Below are 23,571 nucleotides of genomic sequence, written 5' to 3'. Positions count from 1 at the left end.
TTCTATCTCTTTCCCTCTCACTTCCTCTCTGAAACCAATAAAAATATATTTAAAAACAAAAACAAAAAAAGACCTAAGCCCTGGCCAGTGTTTCTGTGTTCTCAGTGGTTAGAGCATTGGCCCATATACCAAGGGGTCGCAGGTTTATTCCTGATCAACTTACCTGGGTTGCAGGTTCAACCCTTGGCCCCGGTTGGAGCATATACAGGAGGCAGCCAACTGATGTGTCTCTCTCACTTTGATATCCCTATCTCTCTCTCTCTCTCTCTCTCTCTCTCTCTCTCTCTCTCTCTCTCTCTCTCTCCCCCCCCCCCCAAAAAAAAAACAATGGAGGATTAACGGGGGGGTAGGGGGACCCTAAAAATTGATACTTAAAAGTCGTTTAATTTTTTTTTTTTTAAGAATGCCTAACATAGTCCACTAAGTATTTTATCAGCATGGTTAATTTTAGGTAAATTTAGATTAAATACCTTTAATAAAACTTAAACAGCATCCTTAACTAGATACCTAGTACTACTAAATATAGTCTGTTAATTACAAAATAAAAGGATATTGGAATCTCTTTTAAGATGAGATTTCTTGCATAATATTTGGGTCTATGAAGTGAGAGAAATATATCATGTTAGAGATGGAAGGAATCATAGGTCATCTACTGTGTTTCCCCGAAAATAAGACATCCTCCAAAAATAAGACCTAGCGCATGGAAAGATAAGACATCCCCTAAAAATAAGACCTAGCACAACTTTGGGAGAAAAAATTAATATAAGACACTGTCTTATTTTCGGGGAAACAGGGTACATAAAGTTCCTCATTCTGCAAATGACTAAATTATAGATGGTCGGCTCACATTGTTAAGGGATGGTTCTTCATGCTTCCAAGACCTTGGATACTTCCAAGAGTTTCTTGCAATGATGAGAGTGAGGAAAAGAGTTTAGACTTAACAGACCTGGAACAATATATGTGAATTACATAGTAGGAATTCAATAAATAGTAGCTAGCACTTCCCTGCATTGCTTTTTTGTCAGGCTCAGTATATCTCCAATATGTTTATGACTGTGATTTCTGTTGGTTTCCTGGAATCCCTTTAAGCTTCTAGGATCACTAGTTGCCTGATCAGTAGTTACCTCTATAAATAAATATTTCTCATGGGATCAAGTAAGAATGGGTGTGTAGGGCAATAAATAACACTGCAACTTATTCAACAAACATTTGTTAAACACTTTCTATGTGTTCATCAGTTTCTGTGCTGGACTTGTCTTGGGAAGATGGCCAATACTGATATCTAAATTTTTTCTACATGAGTACTTTTTTAGCTATGAGCCTTTAGGTCTTAAAAAGACCTTGAATTTGTAATATATTACTTTTCATAGGAGTTTACCAACTTTATCATTAACAACATCTTTTGTGGGGAAAATTACTGGGTAAAAGTTCCATAAAAGTTAAGTTTTTATAGGGTCTATTCTGAGCTACACTGTCCTAGGCAAGATAAATAATAAACAGTCCCTCCTACATTAGGTTAACAGGAAAAAGGTTAACCTAATGTAGGAGATATATCACAATATAGTCCACTGTATGATTTCCCATTTCATTTGAGTCTCTCAGCAACCTCTGATTTAGATTAGTATAGCAGATACTATCTTTGTTTGCCATTTAATTATTAAAGCTCAGAGAGTTTAAGCAGCTTGTCTAAGGTTACTCAGTAAGTAGGTGGTAGAGTGGGCATTAAAAATAAGGCTCATTCATCACTGGCCTTGTTTCTAGAGAAGCCTTACAAGATAGAACGTCAGCCTTAAAATCTATGAAGAGGGGATTTAGTCCTTCTTTCTTCAACAGGGAAGATTCACAAAGCCCCCACCATGAAAAAAAATTGAGTTTTCTTTATACTTTTCTATTTCCAAATTCATTGCTCTTCCCTGTATAGGAGTTTGCTAAAGATCATAGTCAACATTCACATCTAAAATAAAGAGGCCCGAGAGAAAAGCTCATGTAATCCCACTCCTTAAATATCACTAAGACATCTGAGATATTGTTTAGATTGTGGACTCTTACTTTGACATGCCAGCATAGGTAGATGGACAGACAAGCACATCAGATGTCACTGTTTGGCAGCTGATAAAAGTCAGTGGTGCTATAATACTAAGCACAGAGCCACTAGATTAGTCTGTGAGGGAAGGGGATGCCTCTTCCTTCCCTGCAATAGGGGGTTAAACCCAGCTGGCAACCTCCAGAATTACGGGTAAGTCCCTTCTTTATTCCTGCTGCCGTTTTGGGTATTGTTTTTGTTTTTTGTCCAAATCAGAGGAGCATGTACAGAAGTGATCTTCAGATAAAAGTTTGAAAGCCACAATGGTATTACAAAGATTTGAAGAGAAAGTGCTCTATTCATTCCACTGAAACTGGCAGAGATTAGAGAAAGGGTAGAAGAAAAAGTAGTTATGTGTTATTATTTTTAAGACATGATTTTTCCTTGAAAGGAGACACTTGAACTGACTAACTGTGGTGATATGCTTCAAAATATCCTCAATCAGTTTTTTCTGCAAGTTTGTGCTGTACTAGAGATAAGGAAAAATGTTAAGATTTTTTAAAATAGGAGACTAATATTTTATTTATGAAATATTTTATATTTATTTAACATAATTTAGAATAAAATGATAACTTTCATGTAATAGAATAGATTCTAGAATTGAATTGTTGAACAGTAATTACAAACATGAAGAAAAAGCCTTTTAGAATTACCTGTGGAAACATCTGTATAAAATGTAGTGAGATATAAACAAAATAAAACTTTTGAAAGGAAAAAATTGAGCTTAAAAAAATAAGTAATTTTTAACTGTATAGACTGATACAAAAATAAACAAGATAGTTGACATTAAGAAATATATATGAAGAAAAATAGGGGACTTTTTGGAAAAAACCTGCTGGCTATTAAACAGTTTATTCTTTGCTATTTGAAATGAATCTGAATCACGTGCCTGCCCAAAAAGGAGTTTAGAAATCAAACTGGATTCAATTCTGCAAGGTAATAAATAAATCGATAACTACAAAACTACTTACCTTGAAATAGCCTCGTATTTTCTTTTTTTGAAAATCTAATTAAAGCCTCCTTTGGGTGTTTTTCTTCAACAATTTAAAGGCCTAATATAGTTAATTACTAAAATGGAATTTAGTTTAATATACTTGTGTTCAGAAACTTGAAGTTAAGGAATATATGAAATTTTAAGTCTTTTCAATAGGATCTTTCTCTTAGCTGTGTAGTTGCATTTTTGTTCTTTCCCAAAACTGCTAGTTTTAATTTAAATTATATACACAATTAGGATGACGTTGTCTGGAATTTTTTCATTAAAAATACTTTTTTCAAGATAGGAAATTAAATAAGATTTTGTTTCAATAATGACAATTTGGCTAATTTTTAATCAGCTAAAGTTTGATTTAGCATTATCTCAGTATTGGTTTAAACTATGTGAAACAAACTAAATGTGTTTTGAACTAAATTACCTGATATTTTTAGTGAAAACAGAATTAATGCTACAATTTACAGGACTAGTCTTTGTAATGTCTATATATAGTCTTGCTTAGATATACCATACTAATGGAAGAAATCAGAGGCAAATATAATTCCTTAAGGTGATTTTAGTGACAAATAATTTCTCTAAGCCTTAGAGTCTAAGGAAAAATGGGGATCTACTATAGAAAGTCAGGTGAACCATCGTAGAGCTAAGAGAAATAGCACCTATCTTTTTTTGGTAAGGTAGAGGCTAGCTTCACAGTTGTCTAACTTCCTTCTGTACATCCTGTTTATCATTTCTAAAAAAAATAAAAGGAGCTAAAAATAATGTTTAAATTAATCTAAAATACATATTAAACAGGTAAAAAAATAAAAAGTAAAAATAAACAATTAAAAGAACATCAAGCCGAGACCGGTTTGGCTCAATGGATAGAGTCTCGGCTTGGGGACTGAAGGGTCCCAGGTTCGATTCCGGTCAAGGGCATGTACCTTGGTTGCGGGCATATCCCCAGTAGGGGGTGTGCAAGAGGCAGCTGATCGATGACTCTCTCTCATCGATGTTTCTAACTCTTTATCTCTCTCCCTTCCTCTCTGAACAAAATCAATAAAAAATAAAAAAATATATTTAAAAAAAAGAACATCAAGATCAATAACTAGATAGAATAATCTGAAAATAACAGAAAAAATCACAAATGGCTTTGAAATGCAGTTAGTGACATATATTATATACATACAAAGAGACACAAACACGTAGTAACTCCCTAATTATTGTCTACTTTGTACAATGGTCAATTTGAAATCAAGGGAAGAAAAAGAGGCAGTGAATTGTAAGGTTAAAAAAATCACTCAAAGTTGTTAATAGTGAATTATAGATGTTCACTCTACATTGTGAAATTGTGAAAGGGCAAAGGAATAAATATGGACATTAGACTAACATTCTTACAAAATAAGCATACAGTTCCCTTCGATTTACCAAGACATCATTCATCCCAGATCACCAGGATATGAATTAACTGGTGTATCATTGGTTTTGATGAGCAATGGGAAGGATTCAAACTGAATGAAAGCTGCCATGCTATATATTTAACTGCTAATAATTTTTAAATAATTAATTTCTGTGGTTAATGAAACAGTAACCTCTGGACAATAAATAATCATGAGACATGGGAAAAGTCATTTGTGCAATGACAGAGAAAAAGGAAGTGTAGAAACCAGGAAAGTTCTACTCAGAGATAACCTTGAAAAGCACATAAGCTTCTAAAGATGTTAAATAAACAGTACTGTTCTTTATGCAAATATTGTAACTGAATTATTTTCTCCTTTTGAAGGAAAGACATTCTTCAAGAGAAGGCCCCTCCATCAAAGCCAGGAACACAATATTCCCAGGATCTCATCAAGAAGGTGCAGACCAAGGTTGCTTCTGATTCCTTGCAACCTTCTATAATTCCAGGCTTACAGTCCCAAATTCAGGACCCCAACTCTTCAGGAGCAAATCATCATAGTAATAAATTGCCTTCGTCTCCCGTAAACCAACTAAGCATGTTTAACTACGAACGGCCAAAACACTTCATCCAATCCCAAAATCCATGTGGCTCCAGACTGCAGCCTCCTGGACCGGAAACCTCCAGCTACTCTAGCCAGACCAAACAGTCTTCCATTATCATCCAGCCCCGCCAGTGCACAGAGCAAAGATTTTCTGCTTCATCATCAGTGAGCTCTCACATCACCATGTCCTCTGCTTTCCCTGCTTCTCCCCAGCAGCCTGCTGGCTTCAACCCGGGCCAAAGGGTTACAGCCACATATAACCAGTCCCCAGCCAGCTTCCTCAGCTCCATATTACCATCACAGCCTGATTACAGTAGCAGTAAAATCCCTTCCACTGTGGACTCCAAGTAAGTGAGTTTTTTAAATATATGCATATGGATATATACTGCATATACAGTGTCCAAAGATGGTGGGGGCAGAGGAAAGTAATGTAGTCATTCTTCACTATCTAAAAAGGCAATGTGACCTCAATGTCTCATCCCAAAATTCTCCTAGAACACCTTGAACCAGGGTACTGGCAATAAGAGGTCACCTGACCCATTATGCAGTGTCCAGGCTGAGCTGAATCAAATCATCTATGAACCCATACAATTACCCATTATTTTCCACCTTCAAAAAATATTTCTAATATATCAACCACAGTGACTATTGCCCCATCCTAAGCTAAGTTCCTTATGCTGCAAATTTAATTGCTCTGGTTCTGGGCTCAGCTGAGATGAACACCTGCCTGCTCATCTTCAGATAGGATTTCCTCTCATATAAGCAAAGGCTATTAAATTTCTTCTCAGTATCTATCTTTCTTCCTATCCATTTTCCCCTCTGTTGAATATTCAATTGGCTAAAAAGAAAATCTGGGATTCAGACACTAAAATGTATGACTTTTCCTTATTATGATCAGAAAAAAAGGCTTGAATAGATACAAGTTTACAACCTTAAGGTTTCCTTAGATGATTAAAACCACACTTTGTTCAAATTGGTTAGGCTGATCTAAACACAGGGAAGAATACCTGCAGCCTTATGCAAGCATGTACTATTTTCACAGTCCTAAAACTGTAGTAGAACCTGATACGAAGGACATAGTGGTTGTGCTTTTTTTAAAACATGAACTGAATACTTTGTGCTTATGTAAAGTTAGGGCTATCAGTTTTCCTATTCCTTGGCTGGCTAGAACATTAGAGAATTAAATCAGAGGCATCTGAAAAAATTGTCTGATGGAATGTGTTTGTTGCAGGCTTACTGGCAAATTTGCAGACACTCTTGCTAATTTCTCTCAGTAGAGGCTAATTTTTTTCCTAGATATTCCTATTGTTGATGACTATTCTGGAAACCTAGTTGAACTGACTATAGCATTCAATCTGCAAATAAAACTTTTTAATATTTTTAAGAATAAAAACCAAAAATATTTGTTAAAATCCTGTCTACTAGGCTGAACTATTTGAAATGGCTAATAGTCTGTTTTAACCTACAAAAATGGTGTGTCATATGTTTGATCTAATATATTTATTTATTTTAGTGTGGGGGGGGAGAAATATCAATTTATTGTTCCACTCATGTATGCATTCATTGGTTGCTTCCTGTATGTGCCCTAACTGGGAATTGAACCCACAAATTGGTGTTATTAGGATGATGCTCTAACCAACTGATAATCTATCCAGCCAGGGCTCAACCTAATAATTTTAAAAGGTGTATTCAAGAATTAAAAGCCCTTTCTTTCTTTTCCCTATCAAATTTCCAATATGTCAATTATAACATATGGTAGATTTTCCTTGGTAATATTTTATCCAGATTATCTTTTTCCATCTAACTTTCAGTGATTTCCACATTTCTTATATGAGCATTTTAAAATCTGAAATAATCTTTTCCAACTATATTTTTCTTAATAAAGTCCTATTCCAAATTCCTGCCCAGAAAAGAAAGCCATCAAATAAATATTACTGAGCCTCAACCATGTGTTCAAAACAAGAGACAAAGAAAGGCAAAAATGGAGAGGATAAGAAATAAAATATAGGAGGTCCCCAAACCAGAGATCAAAGATCCAGCTTTAGCTGTTCCATTTTCAGCAACCACAGATAACCCTTTTAATCTGCCCACAGCCACTTGATACTCATTCTATGCCCAGCTGCACGGGGTGGAAAGCTCTGGGCCTTTGAACATTTGTGCGCAACTCCCTCATTGTTATGCTGTGCTTAAGTTTGCCATGTCTTCTAAAATAATCTCTTGGATTCTGACCTAGAGAAGTTTGAAAGTTTTACTTAGCTTTTCATCAGTAGGAAACCCTTAAGTTGATCAAACCACCAACTAGAAACTGAGAGGAACTCTTGAATTCTAATTATTCCTTCCAAAAACTATGCTGTGTGATATTCAGCAACTTTACCTTACCCACTCAGTGATTCAATTTTCTGATTCATAACAAAATTAAGGATTTGGGTGATAACAATAGGAAAAAAGACCTATACAGCAGTGTGCAAGTATAAATTTATAAATATAAGTAAATATAAAATCCTAACACTTAAGCCATCTGAACTGGTAATAATGGATGTATTCAGTGAATAAAGTGACTGATTCTCGGGCTTGGTTTTGATAATCCCTCAAGATTTCTCAGAGATATTATATGATGAGAGTCTGAAAAAAGAATTATTTAATATTAATTCACTCTAACAAATGTGTGACTTGTATAAAAATGATAGGTTAGCATTTTTAAAAAATAGGCTATTTTAACTTCATACATGGGAGGAACAGATCTATAAAACCAAAGGAATTTTACTACTGCAACCTGAGAATTCAATCACAAAACAAACAAATGAACAAAGAACAAAAACAAAAACACTATTTATTTAAACACTTGGTTTGGCTATTTACTTTTCTTTAATTAAGGATTAATATAGACAACCTTAAAGATCTGAAATGTAAGAAGGGGAAATATGTACCACCAACTTTCATTAGAGCATCTTGAATACAATGAAAAATATTCATTCATTCAACTGATAATATTACCTACTGTATACCCAAGCTCTGTTAGTGGATATAAATGATACGATAATGAGCAATAAGACTTTTTTTTTCAGTTATGTTTACAATATAGAGATTACTAACCAAGTTCCCAAAGCCTACAAAAATTAAAATTATGGCTCCATTCAGAGAAGATACATTTCCACTTAGCTTACAAATTCTTTGTTTTTCTTTTTGTTAATCCTCCGACTAGGATATTTTTTCCATTGTTTTTCAGAGAGAGGTAAAAGGGAAGATGGAAGGGGAGAGAGAGAATGAGAGAAACATCAATGTGAGAAAGATACATCGACTGGTTGCCTCCTGAAGGCACCCCTACCAGGGGTGGGGAGTGAACAAGCAACCCTGATATGTGCCCTTGACCAGGAATCCAACTGGCCACCCTTCAGTGTAAGGGCTAATACTCCAACCACTGAACTATACCCGGCCAGGGCACAAATTCTTTTAATGATCATTGAGAATATTTGAATAAGAATATGCCACAAAATAGAGCAAGTTTGCCTCATCTGGGTACTTGGAGAATGTTTATTATACTAATGGTAAACATTCATTGAAGGCTGTTTTTCCCACATTAAATAGATATAAGATAGCACTTATATGGCCCTAAGTGAATAAACTATGTGAAATATGAACATAGCACTGTGAAAACTGTACCTAACAATCTAATAATATAGAAGTCTCTAAATACTACCTCTGCTCTCCATCAGAATCAACAAGGGAACTCTCGGAGAAGCAAGAACATCTTAGAAGGAAATTTAGGATCAGAACTTAAAATAAGAATTTAAACCAAACTCTTCAACTGCTATTCAAATTTGCTTGCTTCCTTTTTCTCCAAATCTCCCCCTTTTTTATCTTACATTTCTTTCTCCTTCCTCCCCTAGTCATTCCTTTCTTTCTCCAAATATCATTTCAGCAACATTAAAGAAACTGTCATTACTGTAGAAACTATTTGTTATATAGTGCCATATTTGCATTTTCTAGAATAAGAAATTAATAGGAGTCCTGGCCAGTGTGGATTTGTTGTTTGGGCATCATCCCATGCACTGAAAGGTCACCGGTTCAATTCCAGGTCAGGGCACATACATGCCTGGGTTGCTGGTTTGCTTCCCAATAGAGAGCATGCAAGAGACAACCAATCGAAGTTGCATTCTCACATGGATGTTTCTTCCTCTCTCTTCCTCTCTAAAAATCGATTTTAAAAAATATTTAAAAAAAGAAAGAAATAGGAATTGGAAATTAATAGGAAATAGGAAATCCAATGGCTATGTAAACTGTACCCTCCATTTAGCAACAGAATAGTCACTAAAGATCAGTGGTTATACTGGTAAATGTGTAACAGTGAGCTGGAGGAAAGAGCCATTATCTGTGGTACTTACCAATTTCCCTGGTGTAGATATTCCCACAACCACTAATTCAACCACATCATGAGATCACAGGGAGCTGGGAAGAGATGCTAAAAATCAGCCCTCTTGAGCCCATATGAGTCAAGCACATCAATGCTTAATATCCACCTATAAATCAAATTTAGGAAATTCAGTTTGAAGATTAGAAGTACTCTCAAGTTACAAGTAACTACTTACTCTCACTTCTTAGGGAAGATCTTCAAGGAAGGACATGCTCCTTGCATCTAATCTAAATTATCCTTTCTGCTACTTAATTTTCTTGCCAAAACTTAAAGAAACAAAAAAGCTGGTAACAACTCTTATAAAATCCTTCTTGTTACTAGGGGAATTGGTGTTTGTATTAACACTAGTAGTACTAAGTGGTAGATTCAATGTATTTAAAGGTAACTGACAAAATAAGGCCAAATCTTTTTTAGATACACCTCTTCCCCCCCCCCCCCATCTCTCTCTCTCTCTCTCAGTAATGTATTTTGAAGGGAATAAACAAAAACAAAAACAAGCCGCATAGACAACAGTACGACATTACTAGAGGGAAATGGGGTGGTGGGAAGCAGGAGAGAGTAAAGGAGGAATAAATGGTGATGGAGAGACATGAATTGGGATAGTACAATATACAGATGATGTATTATAGAATTATAAACCTTAAACGTATATAGTTTTATTAACCAATGTAATCCAAATAATTCAATTTTAAAAATACACATCTTAAATATTTTCTTTTTTAAAAAATATTTTTTTATTTTTAAAGCTATCAACAACCCTCAGTTGGCCAATCTGTGAATGCTAAGCCATACCAAAGTACAAATGCTAAGCCCACACCAAGGACTCCTGACCACGAAATACAAGGATCAAAAGAAGCTCTGATTCAAGATTTGGAAAGAAAGCTAAAATGCAAGGACAGCCTTCTTCATAATGGAAATCAAGTGAGCAAGAAGTCTATTTTATACAAAAAGCCAATTAAACTAAAAAATCTAATCTCAATAAGAAAGGTCTTTCTGTCTCACATATCTATGACTGTATAAGCAGCAAGAAATAGGATAATCTTTTTTTTAAGAAATATTTGGGTCTTATTTAATATTTCTGTGCATGAAATCACCTCTTTGGTGTGTAGTAGTAAAAAATGAAGCAAATGAAAAATCAATCTGAATGATTTAATAAATATTTTCTGTTTTAAGCATTACCTCTCATAAAATATGTCTAATGACCAAAAAGGAAATACTATCAACCTGACTTCTTCATATATTTAGTATATATTATTGATGGACAAATAGGTATAATTTTTTATTACGTAACTCTTACTGTGTACATTGTATTTAGTTGCCTATCTTTGAAACAGTACTATATGCCTTTAACCCAAACACATTTAACATACCAGTTGCACTGTTTTCAGCCAGAAGTTAGTAAGTCAAATATTCAGTGTTCACTTAATACAAGTTATTTCTGAAAGTGAGGACATGCAGTACTATATTCAAAGACAGAGATGATTGGAACATACACAAGAAGGAAGGGAAAGAATTTCCCTTGCCTTGGGAGAGCCATATTCAAGAGTGATTATGCCTGCTGTTCCAAGGAGCAAAAAGAAAAGCGAATATCACAGATAAGAGAAGTGGCACTAGAGTAAAAGGAAAGGCTTTGAATGAAAGAAAATACTTTTTAAATCATAGCATCTACTTATAATTCTAAACACAGAACTACAGTTTTTTGGTAAAATTAGTAGTGGATTTAAATTAAACAAACAACTTATATTAAATCTCATTGCCATTCTCCTTAATGACATTTCTTTAAAGAGGCTAACATATGAGGAGAAGATGGCTCGCAGATTGCTAGGACCACAGAATGCAGCTGCTGTGTTTCAAGCTCAAAATGACAGTGAGGCACAAGATTCACCACAGGTAAATTAAAATAATCTTTATCTAACTGGAGTCCTTTTTGTGTGTATGATTTTTCAATATCTGCTTTCTAAATGTTTATAAATAGCATTCAAAGTAAAAATGGGAGAGGCCGTGATAGGCTAAATATATGTATCAAGTTTTAATTTTCCCCATTTTCTGGTGATTCTAATATCTCCACAAGAAATGTCACATGCCCAGCCGGCATGGCTCAGTGATTGAGTGTCGACCTGTGAACCGGGAGGTCACGGTTCAATTCCCATTCAGAGCACATGCCTAGGTTGCGAGCTCAATCCCCATTAGGAGGAGTACAGGAGACAGCTGACCAATGATTCCTTCTCAGCATTGCTGTTTCTATCTCTCTCTCCCTCTCCCTTTCTCTCTCTGAAATCAATAAAAATATATTTGTTTTAAAAACACTTTAAAATGAAGGTGGTGGTACCAAAAAAAAGAGACAGCAGCAAAATATATCATTATGAAATCAGAAAATACAAATCCTACATTTTTGTACACTTCAAACAAAATATCATCAAACTATGTATAATTGAAGTATAGCATCTACAAATACAAATATATACATATTCAAACCATCTTAAAAGGACAAAGTAAAAAACTTACTAAAATGTTTTCAGCTTAAAAATGTAATACTTATAAACCCCTCAAGCTCCCACATACCTTTAAAAAAAACAAACAAAAAAAAACTATGTGAATATTCTAATGTCAGAGATGATGACCCAAATTTTTGGAAATTTTGAATTTAACTAAATTATTTCTTAAAATTTTTACAAAAAAAATAGTTGATTTGCTTGATCACTGAATTGTTTTGATATTTTGCTTAGAAAATCTTACACCCAGCCAAAAATTATGAGTTTTAAGAATTTTGTTTTAAAATGACAAAATACATTAAACATATTCATCCAAAAATAAATTATTTGTAATGATCTGCTGTGTGTGCAGATGTTTTTCATATTTTTGAGTAGAAACTATATTTTTCACTTCTTTGTATCTCCCACTATGAACAGTGAAATATACAAATAGGCATGAAATATTTAATCAATTTATTAATTCTATTTTAATTTTCATCAATTCCTAACTTTACTTTCAAATAGAAGTAATCTTCTGGTGCTCAGACAATAAATTCTAAAAGATGTTTGTTAAATATATCTTTATTAAGCAGGAAGGGAAGTAACTAATATTGTTTTTCAAAGACTTTTCATAGCTCTACACATGTCTTCCATGATGTCCATCAGGATTTTGTGTCATGAGCTAAAAAGAGAAGTATTTTCCAGTCTAATATGTGTTTACTGCTGTTGGTGCCACTTTCGAGCAGCAGGTATAATACCCTGCATCCACTGCCAACAAAACTGACTTCATGTCTATTCTTGTTTTACTAAAGGACAATCTGTACTATGTGCTCCCATTTCAAATATACCAGAGGGACACATCATCCTTTGTCAAAAAAATAGTCATCTAGCCTAGCTGGCATGGCTCAGTGGTTGAGTGTCGACCTATGAACCAGGAGGTAACAGATCAATTCCTGATCAGGGCATTGCCTGGGTTGCAGGCTCAATCCCCAGGCAGCCAATCAATGAGTCTCTCCCATCCTTGGTGTTTCTCTCTCTCTCTCCCTTCCTCTTTGAAATCCATAAAAAATATTTATTTAAATAGTCTTCTGAAAAATGAACCACTATCAACTCAGTCTCATAAATCATGCCTGTGGAACAGTCTTATTAATTCTTGGGATTTCTTGCTAGAATATTATAAGGTTAGTGCAGTATGTTTTAAACGTTTAAAAGCTAAATATATAGAACTGACCATAACTGTAAAAATACAGCCAACAGAGAAATGTTCCTCTCAACTACAACTATTTAGTTCTGCTTCATTTCAAGCTAACAATTGTATGTTAACATTATCACTCTTTTAATTTCAAGCAGCACAATTCAGAACATGCACGGTTGCAGGTTCCTACATCACATGTAAGGTAAAAAATAATTTAATTTTAAATATATTATTTGCTATCGAAAATTTTTTAGCTTAAAAATGTAATACTTGCCTAATCCGGTTTGGCTCAGTGGATAGAGCATCAGCCTGTGGGCTGAAGGGTCCCGGGTTCGATTCTGGTCAAGGGCATGTACATTGGTTGTGGGCACATCTCCAGTAGGGGGCGTGCAGGAGGCAGCTGATTGATGACTCTCATCAATGTTTCTAGCTCTCTATTCCTCTCCCTTCCTCTCTGAGAAGAATCAATAAAATATATTTTTAAAAAATGTAATACTTATCAAGGTCTCAAGCTTCTCACTTATCTTTTATAAAAACAATATGAATTTTCTAATGTCAGAGATGGTGACCAAAATTTTATCTGGTCTTGGCCGATGTGCTCAATGATTAGAGCATCAGTCCATACACCAAATGGTCATGGGCTCAATTCTCAGTCAAGGGCATACTCCTGGGTTGCAGGTTCGATCCCCAGCCCCTGTTGGGGTTCATGTGGGAGGCAATCAATGGACTTGTCTCTCTCACATCAATGTCCCTCCCCCTCTATCTCCCTCTCTCATTCTTTCTCCTTCTCTCTCCCTTTTCCTCCCTTCCACTCTCCAAAAACCAATGAAAAAATATCCTTGGGTGAGGATTAACAACAACAACAACAACATTTTTTTATCTGTTAAGGCCCTGGCTGGGTAGCTTAGGCAGCCATTGCCAACCGGTGCTCCGCAGACCACTGGTGGTCCATTAGGTCCGAAAGGTTGGTGACCGCTGGTTTAGAGCATCATCCTGATATGCCAAGTTTGCAGGTTCCATCACCATTCATGGTACTAATTACTAGAACTATCTTAGAGGACGTTTTAAAATGTTTTCGTCAAATAAGCCATGACCATGTTTCCATGTTAAACAACTTTTTCATGATAATGGAAACCCAATTCTAACAATCTTTGCATGTGATAAGAATTATCCATGGGGTACTCTGTTTTTTAGTAAACCAGTTTCTTCACCAATTCATGCCACTATAAAAAAGAAAGAGTGCAATTTGTACCAAATGTTTCTAAACTGCTACCATTTCTAACAGTTATCAAATATTCCTCAGCTAAATACAGCCCTAAGGCCTTTCTCCATTGTTATTATACTATCAAACAGTATAGACTCTGGGGTTTCAAATTTGTTGGCTAAACTATGTTTGTGTGAAAGTAAGAACAATGACAACTTCTTACATAGTAGTTATTAAAATACTTTTGTAGAAGTAGATCATCTTCAAGGGGAGGCGTGAATGATGAGGATGCAATCCAGGAGAAATTTTACCCGCCTCGTTTCATTCAAGTGCCAGAGAATATGTCAATTGAAGAAGGAAGATTCTGCAGAATGGACTTCAAAGTAAGTTTCAAACTATTGGAAGAAAATTAACAATGGGATACTAAGTTTTTAAAAATGTTCTCTTCCTCTTCATAGCTTACTACACAGCTTGAGAAATAGTATGTATAATGGATAAGAACACAGTGCTGGAGCCAAGCTTACCTGGGTTTGAATCCTGGCTCTGCCACTTTTCAGCTATGTAACCTTAGACAAGTCATTTAACCTCTCTGTGCTTTTGCCTCATCTGTAAAATGAGAATAACAAATGTACCTACTTCATAAAGTTGTTTGAGTATTAACTAAGTAACCAGGTATAAGGTATTCACAATAGTGCCAACCACCTAATGAATACTCTAAGTGAATCTATAATAATAGGATTTCAAGTGTAGAGTGCCTCTTTAGTTCTCCATTAAGAAATTCTAGCAAACCTGCTTTCTCTCTGCCAAGAAGAGTTCTTCAAGCTAGACCAGCTTTCCTACAATTTCATTATCCTCATTTTGGAGAATTTTTTCTTATGTTTTTCTGGATTGAAAAACATTTTATAAGAATGAAAGTCAGACGAAACCGGTTTGACTCAGTGGATAGAGCATCGGCCTGTGGACTGAAGGGTCCCGGGTTTGATTCCGGTCAAGGGCATGTACTACCTTGGTTGCGGGCACATCCCCAGTAGCGAGTGTGCAAGAGGCAACTGATCGATGATTCTGTCTCATGGATGTTTCTAACTCTCTATCCCTCTCTGTAAAAAATCAATAAAATATATTTAAAAAATTTAAAAAAAGAGTGAAAGTCAGTGTGTAGACTTAATTGTTAAGGCTTATATAAGAACACTTAACAAACTGCCACTCATATACCAGTAGTACAGCTCGAGAACACCTTTTTGGAAAGGTTATTCATTAGATCAGCAAGCCTCACATATATGTGCTTCTGGGACTGCTTTTGCAGTCACTATTAGCCAGAAAAGACATATGACTTCCATATTCTTTAATTAAAAGATCTTAAAGAGCCTGAGGTTGCACATGAAAGAACTAGATGTGGTTTAAGATATTCATAAAATACTATATTAATTTGAAGAGTTTTCATTTATACTGTTCTATTAAAAATATTGAAAGTAAATACCTTTTTAAGCTCTTGTTTAGCATCTTCAATCATAAACCCACTCGGGTTAAAATTCATAGACAAATGGGTTCCAATGATGCTATCATTTAAAATTGCTGTCTCCCTTACATTTTCATTTCTAGGTGAGCGGACTGCCAGCTCCTGATGTGTCATGGTATCTGAATGGAAGGCCAGTTCAATCAGATGAATTTCATAAAATGATAGTGTCTGAGAAGGGTTTTCATTCACTCATCTTTGAAGTGGTCAGAGTTTCAGATGCAGGGGCTTATGTGTGTGTGGCTAAGAACAGAGCAGGAGAAGCCACCTTTACTGTGCAGCTGGACGTCCTAGGTAAGCCCTCTGAGAGATCACAAAGTGTCTTTAAACCTGCAGTATTAAAAAAGAAAGTATTAAAAAGAAAATCCTAGAGGACTTCGTAGTTAAGGTTAATGTCCACACTATACAATCCAGTAGAACCCCAGTTTTTTACCCAAAAGCCACGAATGAGGTGGAAGTATGAGGAGGGGATAATATTCTTGAGGAAAACTCAGTGAAATTAGAATAATAGATCTACCACCAGAGCTTTTCTGGAAAAGAAATAAAGAAGTGGTATAATTTCAGACAGACCAAATAAGATAGTAGAAGCATTTCTCTAGATGTAACTAACAGGTTTTAAAGTGAAAAATGTTAGTCTAATCATTTGTCTGGTCTACAATCTAAAATAATCAATCTGACACATTTTCACAGAATTGTCATAATCATGCATAGCTTAAAACTGAAGAGTAAATATCAACTTTTACCTTAGACTGTGTTCCTTTTACTAGGACACTCAATTTGTAATTATGATAACAAAAACATGCCTACCAGTTTTAGAAAACATATATGGCAAAACTCCTATCTTAAATGTTCTTTGTAAGGCTGTTCTCATAAAGTTGATGTTCTATTTTAAATTATTATAATTTAAGTGCTTTAAATATATCACATTTGTAATGGTTTGAGCCATGGTTTATCACTTAGAAGAATTTGCTATTACTCATTTTTTTGTTATATAAAAGCTTGACAACTTGAAAATTTTTTTTTCAGTTTGTATTCTACCCAGATCAATGAAAACTCTATAAAATTATTCTATGATATAATAAGGGACCTCAGTCTAAGAGAAAAAATGGGTGATCTTGAAATCAAAAAGCAAAAAGTCAAGTGATTAAGTTTTGAGCAAATCTTCCTTGTGCTAATAGTTCCAGAAATACCATAATGTTAGAGCTGAAAGAGACCTTAGCAGGCATCTGTCCAATCTCCTCATTTCTCCTTCAGAAAAACTAGGGTTGTGGTATTATAGTATCATTTCCTCTTATCCCTCAGGTATTTGAAGAAAAGACTTATTAATTATTGACATTTGTATATTATTTTATTGTTTACAAAGTGCTTCTTCACTCATTATCTTAATTGATCCTCACAATAATTTTGTATGGTAGCACAGCAGTCACTATTACTTGGGTATTGTATTATTTTACAATAGATAACACTGAGCCTCAGAGAAACTAAACAAAATTTTTCAGAAGTTGGCACAGCTAGTGGAGCAAATAGAGAATTTGAACCCAAGTTGATGGTACTCTTTTGTACCACTCATGCTGCCTCTCTATAGGTGACATGATAAAAAACAATAAGAGTTAAATTCTTTGAATGAAACATGATTATAAATTCAATGCATCATTACCTTATTATTTTAGAACTCTGAATTGTATAATACAATGGTATTGTATATTATTTTAGCTAAAGCTAAAACATGAAGCTTCCAATCCTTTCTACTTTTAAAAACTTTCATTTCAACATACAAGTTTCATAATACTTTGGCTTGACTTAATATCTTTTTTATAATATTTGAAATATTTGTTTTTTTAATTAATATTTAGCAAAAGAACATAGAAGAGCACCAATGTTTATCTATAAACCACAGAGCAAAAAAGTTTTTGAGGGAGACTCAGTGAAGCTAGAATGCCAAGTCTCAGCTGTACCTCCACCAAAACTTTTCTGGAAAAGAAATAATGAAATGGTACAATTCAACACTGATCGAATAAGGTAGGATAAGTATTTCAAGATTTAACTGTAATTTACTTTAGTCAATCCAGTTATACTTTGAAAAGCATTATAAATGGCATGAATGTGATCTCAATTTGTCTCGTTTTTAAAACATCTATAGAAATATAAACTTTATTAAGCCATAATCCACTAATTAGAAATTTAAAGCATAAAGTAAGCTAGTATTTACCTTGTTACTAACAATAAACAAAGATGGCTCAAAGAAATAGATGATATAAATAAGATTTGCTGTGGGGATATTTAATTCAAGAAAACTTAGCTATTAATAGCTATTTGGCAAAGACTAAATATAGCCTCAGAATTCCCAAAAGCTTCTTTTTCTTATTAGTCTGACTTTATAGATCATGAACATCATAAATAAAACATTCACAGGAAAATTAACTCCTATATTTTCATTCTTTGTTTCTTTTCAGTTTATATCATGATAACTCTGGAAGAATTACTTTACTGATAAAAGATGTAAACAAGAAAGATGCTGGGTGGTATACTGTGTCTGCAGTTAATGAAGCCGGAGTGATCACATGTAACACAAGATTAGATGTTACAGGTATGCCACACTGATATAAAGCATTAAATCAAGTGTTATAAATGACTTTACCCGGAAGTCACAAATCCCAGCACAGCTCAAAATCTGAGGGATTTTTCCTATATGTAATCAGTTTTGGTTTCTTTTTCTTTTCCTAGTCTGATGTGAATGCCTGGTGCAACCCATTTGTTTAGATTTTCTAAATTAATTTTTATTTGCTCTATTTTAGCCCGTCCAAACCAAACTCTTCCAGCTCCTAAACAGTTACGTGTTCGGCCAACTTTCAGCAAGTATTTAGCACTTAATGGAAAAGGTTTGGATGTGAAACAAGCTTTTAACCCTGAAGGAGAGTTTCAGCGTCTGGCAGCTCAATCTGGACTCTATGAAAGTGAAGAACTTTAGTGACTTCACCAACATGGGAAAGCACAGCTACACTATTAGTAATATATTCAATTAAAGTTTTGAAATAAATCCATAGCTGTATTAACAGATTATGGCTTTCATTAGGCAATAAAACTAATATACATTTATAATATTATTTATCCTTTGACTCTTCCACATTCTATCTACTTCTCTGGCTTGTGAAGCCAACAGAAAATCCGGGTACATGGTTTCTAATTGTAGAAGACTATCTTAAAATGTGGGATTTTAAACATTTGAGTCATACATTTAACAATTATAGGTTATGAATTAATATCAACTTTTTAGACACAACTATTGCTAATAATAAGATTTACTGGTACTTCTTTCTAAATACTGTTTTACCCATTTTCTCTTCTATGAATACTAACATGGTATTAGATTATCTGAGTGTTCCAAAGTTTTATGTCAAAAAGAATAAAATTTCAATTACTTAAAACGGACTGTCTTCTCTTCACAAAAAGTCTAGAACTTTAACATAAAACTTCTGGTTTTTTATTTATCAAACAACTAGCAAACCTTAAGAATAACAAGTTCCAAAAGAACAACATTATATTCCAGAATGGTGTGTCTTCTTGGTAAAAACTCACGGCTCAATTTTTCCTGAAACGGGGCTAGATTTTCCAAGGCTTTACACTTCAAAAGCATGAGGAAATCTCTCCTGAAATTCTCACTGTTTTAACCAAATAAGTAGCTAATTCTTCAAGATCTTTGAGACTACTGAACTCAATAGAATAAGAACAGTTTGTAGTCAGCTGCTTAATTCTTATATTTAATGAAAATCTGTATAGCTGTATTTTGAGTGGTATTATTTTTTCCTCCTACATTTCAAGTTCAGATAACCTGTTACATTAAAAAGCATACTTCTGTAAGCATCTGAGTTTAGTCTAAGCACAGGAAAGGGCAAATCCTTTCATCAAACTATACCTAAGCTAGGACAGCAGCCTTTTCTTTCTCAGGCCCCTGTCCACGGCTGTCAGGCCTCCCCTGATCCTTTTATCATCCGTAGCCTCTGACCCTCCCCGCTGTGTGGCCTAGTTTTGCTTTTTATCTGCACATAAAACAGCGTTTATCAACATCAGACTACATCTCTTTCAGGAAAATAACAAACAAAAAAAATGGCTTTATTTCTTTACTTTCAAAACAGCTAGCTGGTTTTCTTTGCTGGCTGCCCTAGGGCCCTTCACCTGACTTCCGTCGTGTTTTCCTTTTACCCACGTGAGAGTCCTGTCCCTTCGGTCTCACAGCCCGCTGGCTTTGGACGCCTTCATTTACAGCCACATCTGTGTGGCCTTTTCTACAGCTGGTTTTCAAAGCGTCCACATCTTTGCAAAGCTTCAGGGACAGGTGTGAGTCTGGGCTCCCAAGGAGTACTGTTTTCTGGCCTTCTACATGATCACTGCAAAGCTGGGTTGTTATTATTAATTTGTTTATTTATTTTAACGTTCCGTTTAGCCATGCCGAGAGGGAAAGGAGGGTGGAAGCTATTTCTGGCAACATCTCTCGGCTAATTCTTTCCAAACATTGGGACTTTTTAAAAACGCTTCAGGACGCGGGACAAATTGTTAAAAATCGGGACGCCTGGTCACCTTAGCTAAGAAATGCCGTTTCTAACGGGAGCAGCGGCAGCAGGGGGTCGTGGTTCTGCATGGGGCCCAGGCGTAGGGACCTGGCCCTGCCTGCACTTTGGGGAACTGGCCTCTCAGCACCCGCGGTTTCCTCAGACCTAAAACGAGGACGAAACACCTACCTTTCAAGAAGGGGTGTGTGAAGGCCAAACGAGCCAATAAACACTAAAAAGTATTCAACAAGGAGTAGCCCGTTACAATTAGTTACTTCTACTTTTAGGACTAGCCGCGGGAGCCAGGTTGGCCCCGGCAGTCGCCCTCCCGCTGGAGGCGAACGGCGCGGCCTCCGACCCCCGCCTCGGCCGAAGCCCTTCCAGAAGGTCCTCGGCGCGCACGCGCGCTGCCCACCCGGAGCGCGGCCGGCGCCCCCCGCGGAGCTGCCGGCTCGCGCAGGCGCAGGAGCGAGGCGGCTCGCGCAGGCGCGGCGGGCCGGGGAGGTTGGGCCGGCGCCTCTCCCGGGTCCGCCATGCCTGTGGCATCGCGTTGGCACCGAGGCGGTGAGGGATGCTTCTGCGGGGGGGGGGGTTTGTAACTCCGTATCTGTTCCTGGGAGAGAGGTGACCCCCAGCACGTTTAGCGCTCACGCCCTCCACTGAAGCGGATGGGGACGGAGGGCCCATGTTACAGGCTGGGAAACGGAAACGCCGCAGGGGCCGGGCGCTCGCCCCTTGCGGGGTCCCGGCGCTGGATTCCGGCATTTGCTGTACCAGGACCGTCGCCACAACAGCTGGGAGTCGTGATCTTGGCTGAATCCCAGGCCGAGTCCTCTTCCCTCCCAGGCTTCCCAAGAAACTGGTGGAGGAAACAATTAAGGGCAGATATGGGGGTTTTATTTTCTATTTTGCTTTTTTTCATTTTACAACAGGACTGGTCTTTTCCTGTACATCCGTTTTATGTTATAAAATTCATGAGTATAGAGTCACAAAATGACTGCCCACTTTACCCCCAAGGGAAAATGTTAGAAATGATTGCTCCCTTATAAAAAGTGGGGAGAAACACATAATCAGAAGCCACAGACCCTGTCCTTCACACAGCATAGAATTAAAAGTGGCTGGTTTTATATCATTGATATCTATACACATTAGGAAGTACATAATAATGTAAGGAAATTTTTGTTTTATATTTCACAGGGACTCCAAAACATAACCTGCATTTCAGAAATGAAGTACAACAAAGTAGAGGCATACTTCTGGAGTTATTAATCTACCTTATTTTTTTAATAATCCTATGTATATGTAAGTACACAGATGTAGATAAAATGCTACTTGAACTAAAGTTATGTGGAGATGAGAAATAAAACGTGGACTTTATAAGCCAGAGGCTTTCAGAATACTAAAACACACTAGTGACGTTTCAGACTATCTCAAATTCATTTACATTGGCACTATTTCCAATTCTTAAGGGACAAAACTTTAGATCACAGAAGTAAAGCTTTCATAGTCAGCATTGACTGAGTTAGTTATTCCTTTCAGTTGGCATTTCTGTTTTGAATGTAAATTGAGTTGGCAATCCTAACTTCATTTCTTTTAGAGCCATGTAGATACACTAAAAGCCTGGTGCTTGAAAATCGTGTCCTGGAAGGTGGAGGGGAGGGTCCCCTCAGCCTGGCCCGTGCCCTCTTGCAGTCCAGGAGCCCTTAGGGGATGTCCAACTGACAGCTTAGGCCTGCTTTGAGTTGGCCTAAGCTGGCAATCGGACATCCTTAGCGCTGCCACAGAGGCAGAGAGGCTCCCGCCACCACTGCCCTCGCCAGCCATGAGCCAGGCTTCTGCTGAGCAGTGGGCTCCAATGACCACCAGGGAGCAGCTCCTGTATTGAGTGTCTGCCCCCTGGTGGTCGGTCAGTGCACATCATCATAGTGACTGGTGGTTCTGTCATTCAATCGATTTGTATGTTAGCCTTTTATTATATATTATAAGTCAAACTACAAATGAGGCCAAAGGAGTTAATTTTAGTCTCTGCTTTGTTCTTTTCCCTGTTCTGTTGCACAATTAATAGTAAAAAATGCTTGTGCTGAGTCACAAAACTTGGATCAATACAGATCTGTTAAGGACTGAGAAAACTTCTCAACCTACATTCCTCCTATGTAGGTCAATGTCATTGATTTCAGTTATAAAGAACATTTTTTTAAAATTTATTTATTTGTTTGTTTGTTTATTTGAGAGAGGGGAGAAACTTCTAATCTGCTGCCTCCTTCATTACCCCCATAACCCAGATGTGTACTGACTGGGAATTGAACCGGTGATCTCTTGGTTCATGGACTGACACTCAACCACTGAGCCACACCAGCATTTTGTCTTTAAAGTGCCTAACATAGAGTAGATGTAATCTCACCGGCCTGACTGACTTCATTTTGGTATGGACTAACACTGGTAATCATATATCAATTAATTAATAGGTTTGTAGGTGTGAGCTTGACTTGCTTGGATCTTGATTTAAAAGGCAACTACAGCCAACCTTATAAATTAAGATGTCTTAGGCTTTTTTTTTTTTTTAAACTTCCACATTTAGGGAACAGAAAAATATAAAAATATAATTCCATTATTCAGGGATCAAAAACCTTTATATAATTAGAATTGAAAACAATTTAAGTCTCCATCAATGGAAGATTTATTTAACATTACAGTGAAATAATGCAACATTAAAGAAAGGCATAGGCTCATGTGTGCTATGGAATGATGTTGAAGATACATGATCTGTAAAAACTAAAGGGCTTATAGCAAAAAAAAAAAAAAAAAAAAAAAAAAAAAAAAAAAAAAAAAAAAAATTCCACACTCCACTCTAAAACGCACCCACCCACCCCTAGAAAGAGAAAAAATTCTAGTTAATACTTGTTAAAATTCTTACGAAGTGCCATAACATAGTTTTAAATGTTCCACATGCATTTTCTCACTTCTCATAACAAAACTATGAGGTAAGAAATACTATTTCTATGATAGGACTCAAACCATTTGTCTATAGTCAAAGCCTATAGTCTTTTTTTTTAATAGTTTTTTTTTATTATTATTATTGATTTCAGAGAGGAAGGGAGAGAGAGAAACATCAATGAGAAAGAATCGTTAATTGGCCAGCTCCTGCACGCCCCTCCACAGCCCAAGCATGTGTACTCAACC

General features: G+C 36.2%; 1 protein-coding gene across 5 annotated transcripts; it reads left to right on the top strand.

Moving 5' to 3' along the window:
- The first annotated feature begins 2,102 nt into the window (after positions 1-2,102).
- On the top strand, positions 2,103-19,269 carry MYOT (myotilin). Of its 5 annotated transcripts, XM_084884541.1 has the most exons (11): positions 2,105-2,236; positions 4,834-4,906; positions 5,267-5,397; positions 10,208-10,382; positions 11,247-11,351; positions 13,283-13,329; positions 14,582-14,714; positions 15,931-16,138; positions 17,698-17,863; positions 18,298-18,431; positions 18,640-19,269. In XM_084884541.1, the coding sequence occupies exons 5-11, from the start codon at positions 11,268-11,270 to the stop codon at positions 18,810-18,812; spliced, it is 945 nt and encodes a 314-aa protein (XP_084740667.1). In that variant the 5' UTR covers positions 2,105-2,236; positions 4,834-4,906; positions 5,267-5,397; positions 10,208-10,382; positions 11,247-11,267; the 3' UTR covers positions 18,813-19,269. The 5 variants fall into 5 exon arrangements, with proteins under 5 accessions (XP_084740666.1, XP_084740665.1, XP_084740667.1 ...); XM_084884540.1 differs by having other exon boundaries at positions 2,103-2,236; positions 4,834-5,397; XM_084884539.1 differs by having other exon boundaries at positions 2,103-2,236; positions 4,834-5,397; positions 13,280-13,329.
- Positions 19,270-23,571: the final 4,302 nt, after the last annotated feature.

This window comes from Pipistrellus hanaki (genome assembly GCF_964339955.1).
Source record: "Pipistrellus hanaki genome assembly, chromosome: 5".
Classification (NCBI taxonomy): Eukaryota; Metazoa; Chordata; class Mammalia; order Chiroptera; family Vespertilionidae; genus Pipistrellus; species Pipistrellus hanaki.
The sequence above is the reverse complement of the archived record's forward strand: the minus strand, read 5'-3'. Positions and strand labels throughout refer to the sequence as shown.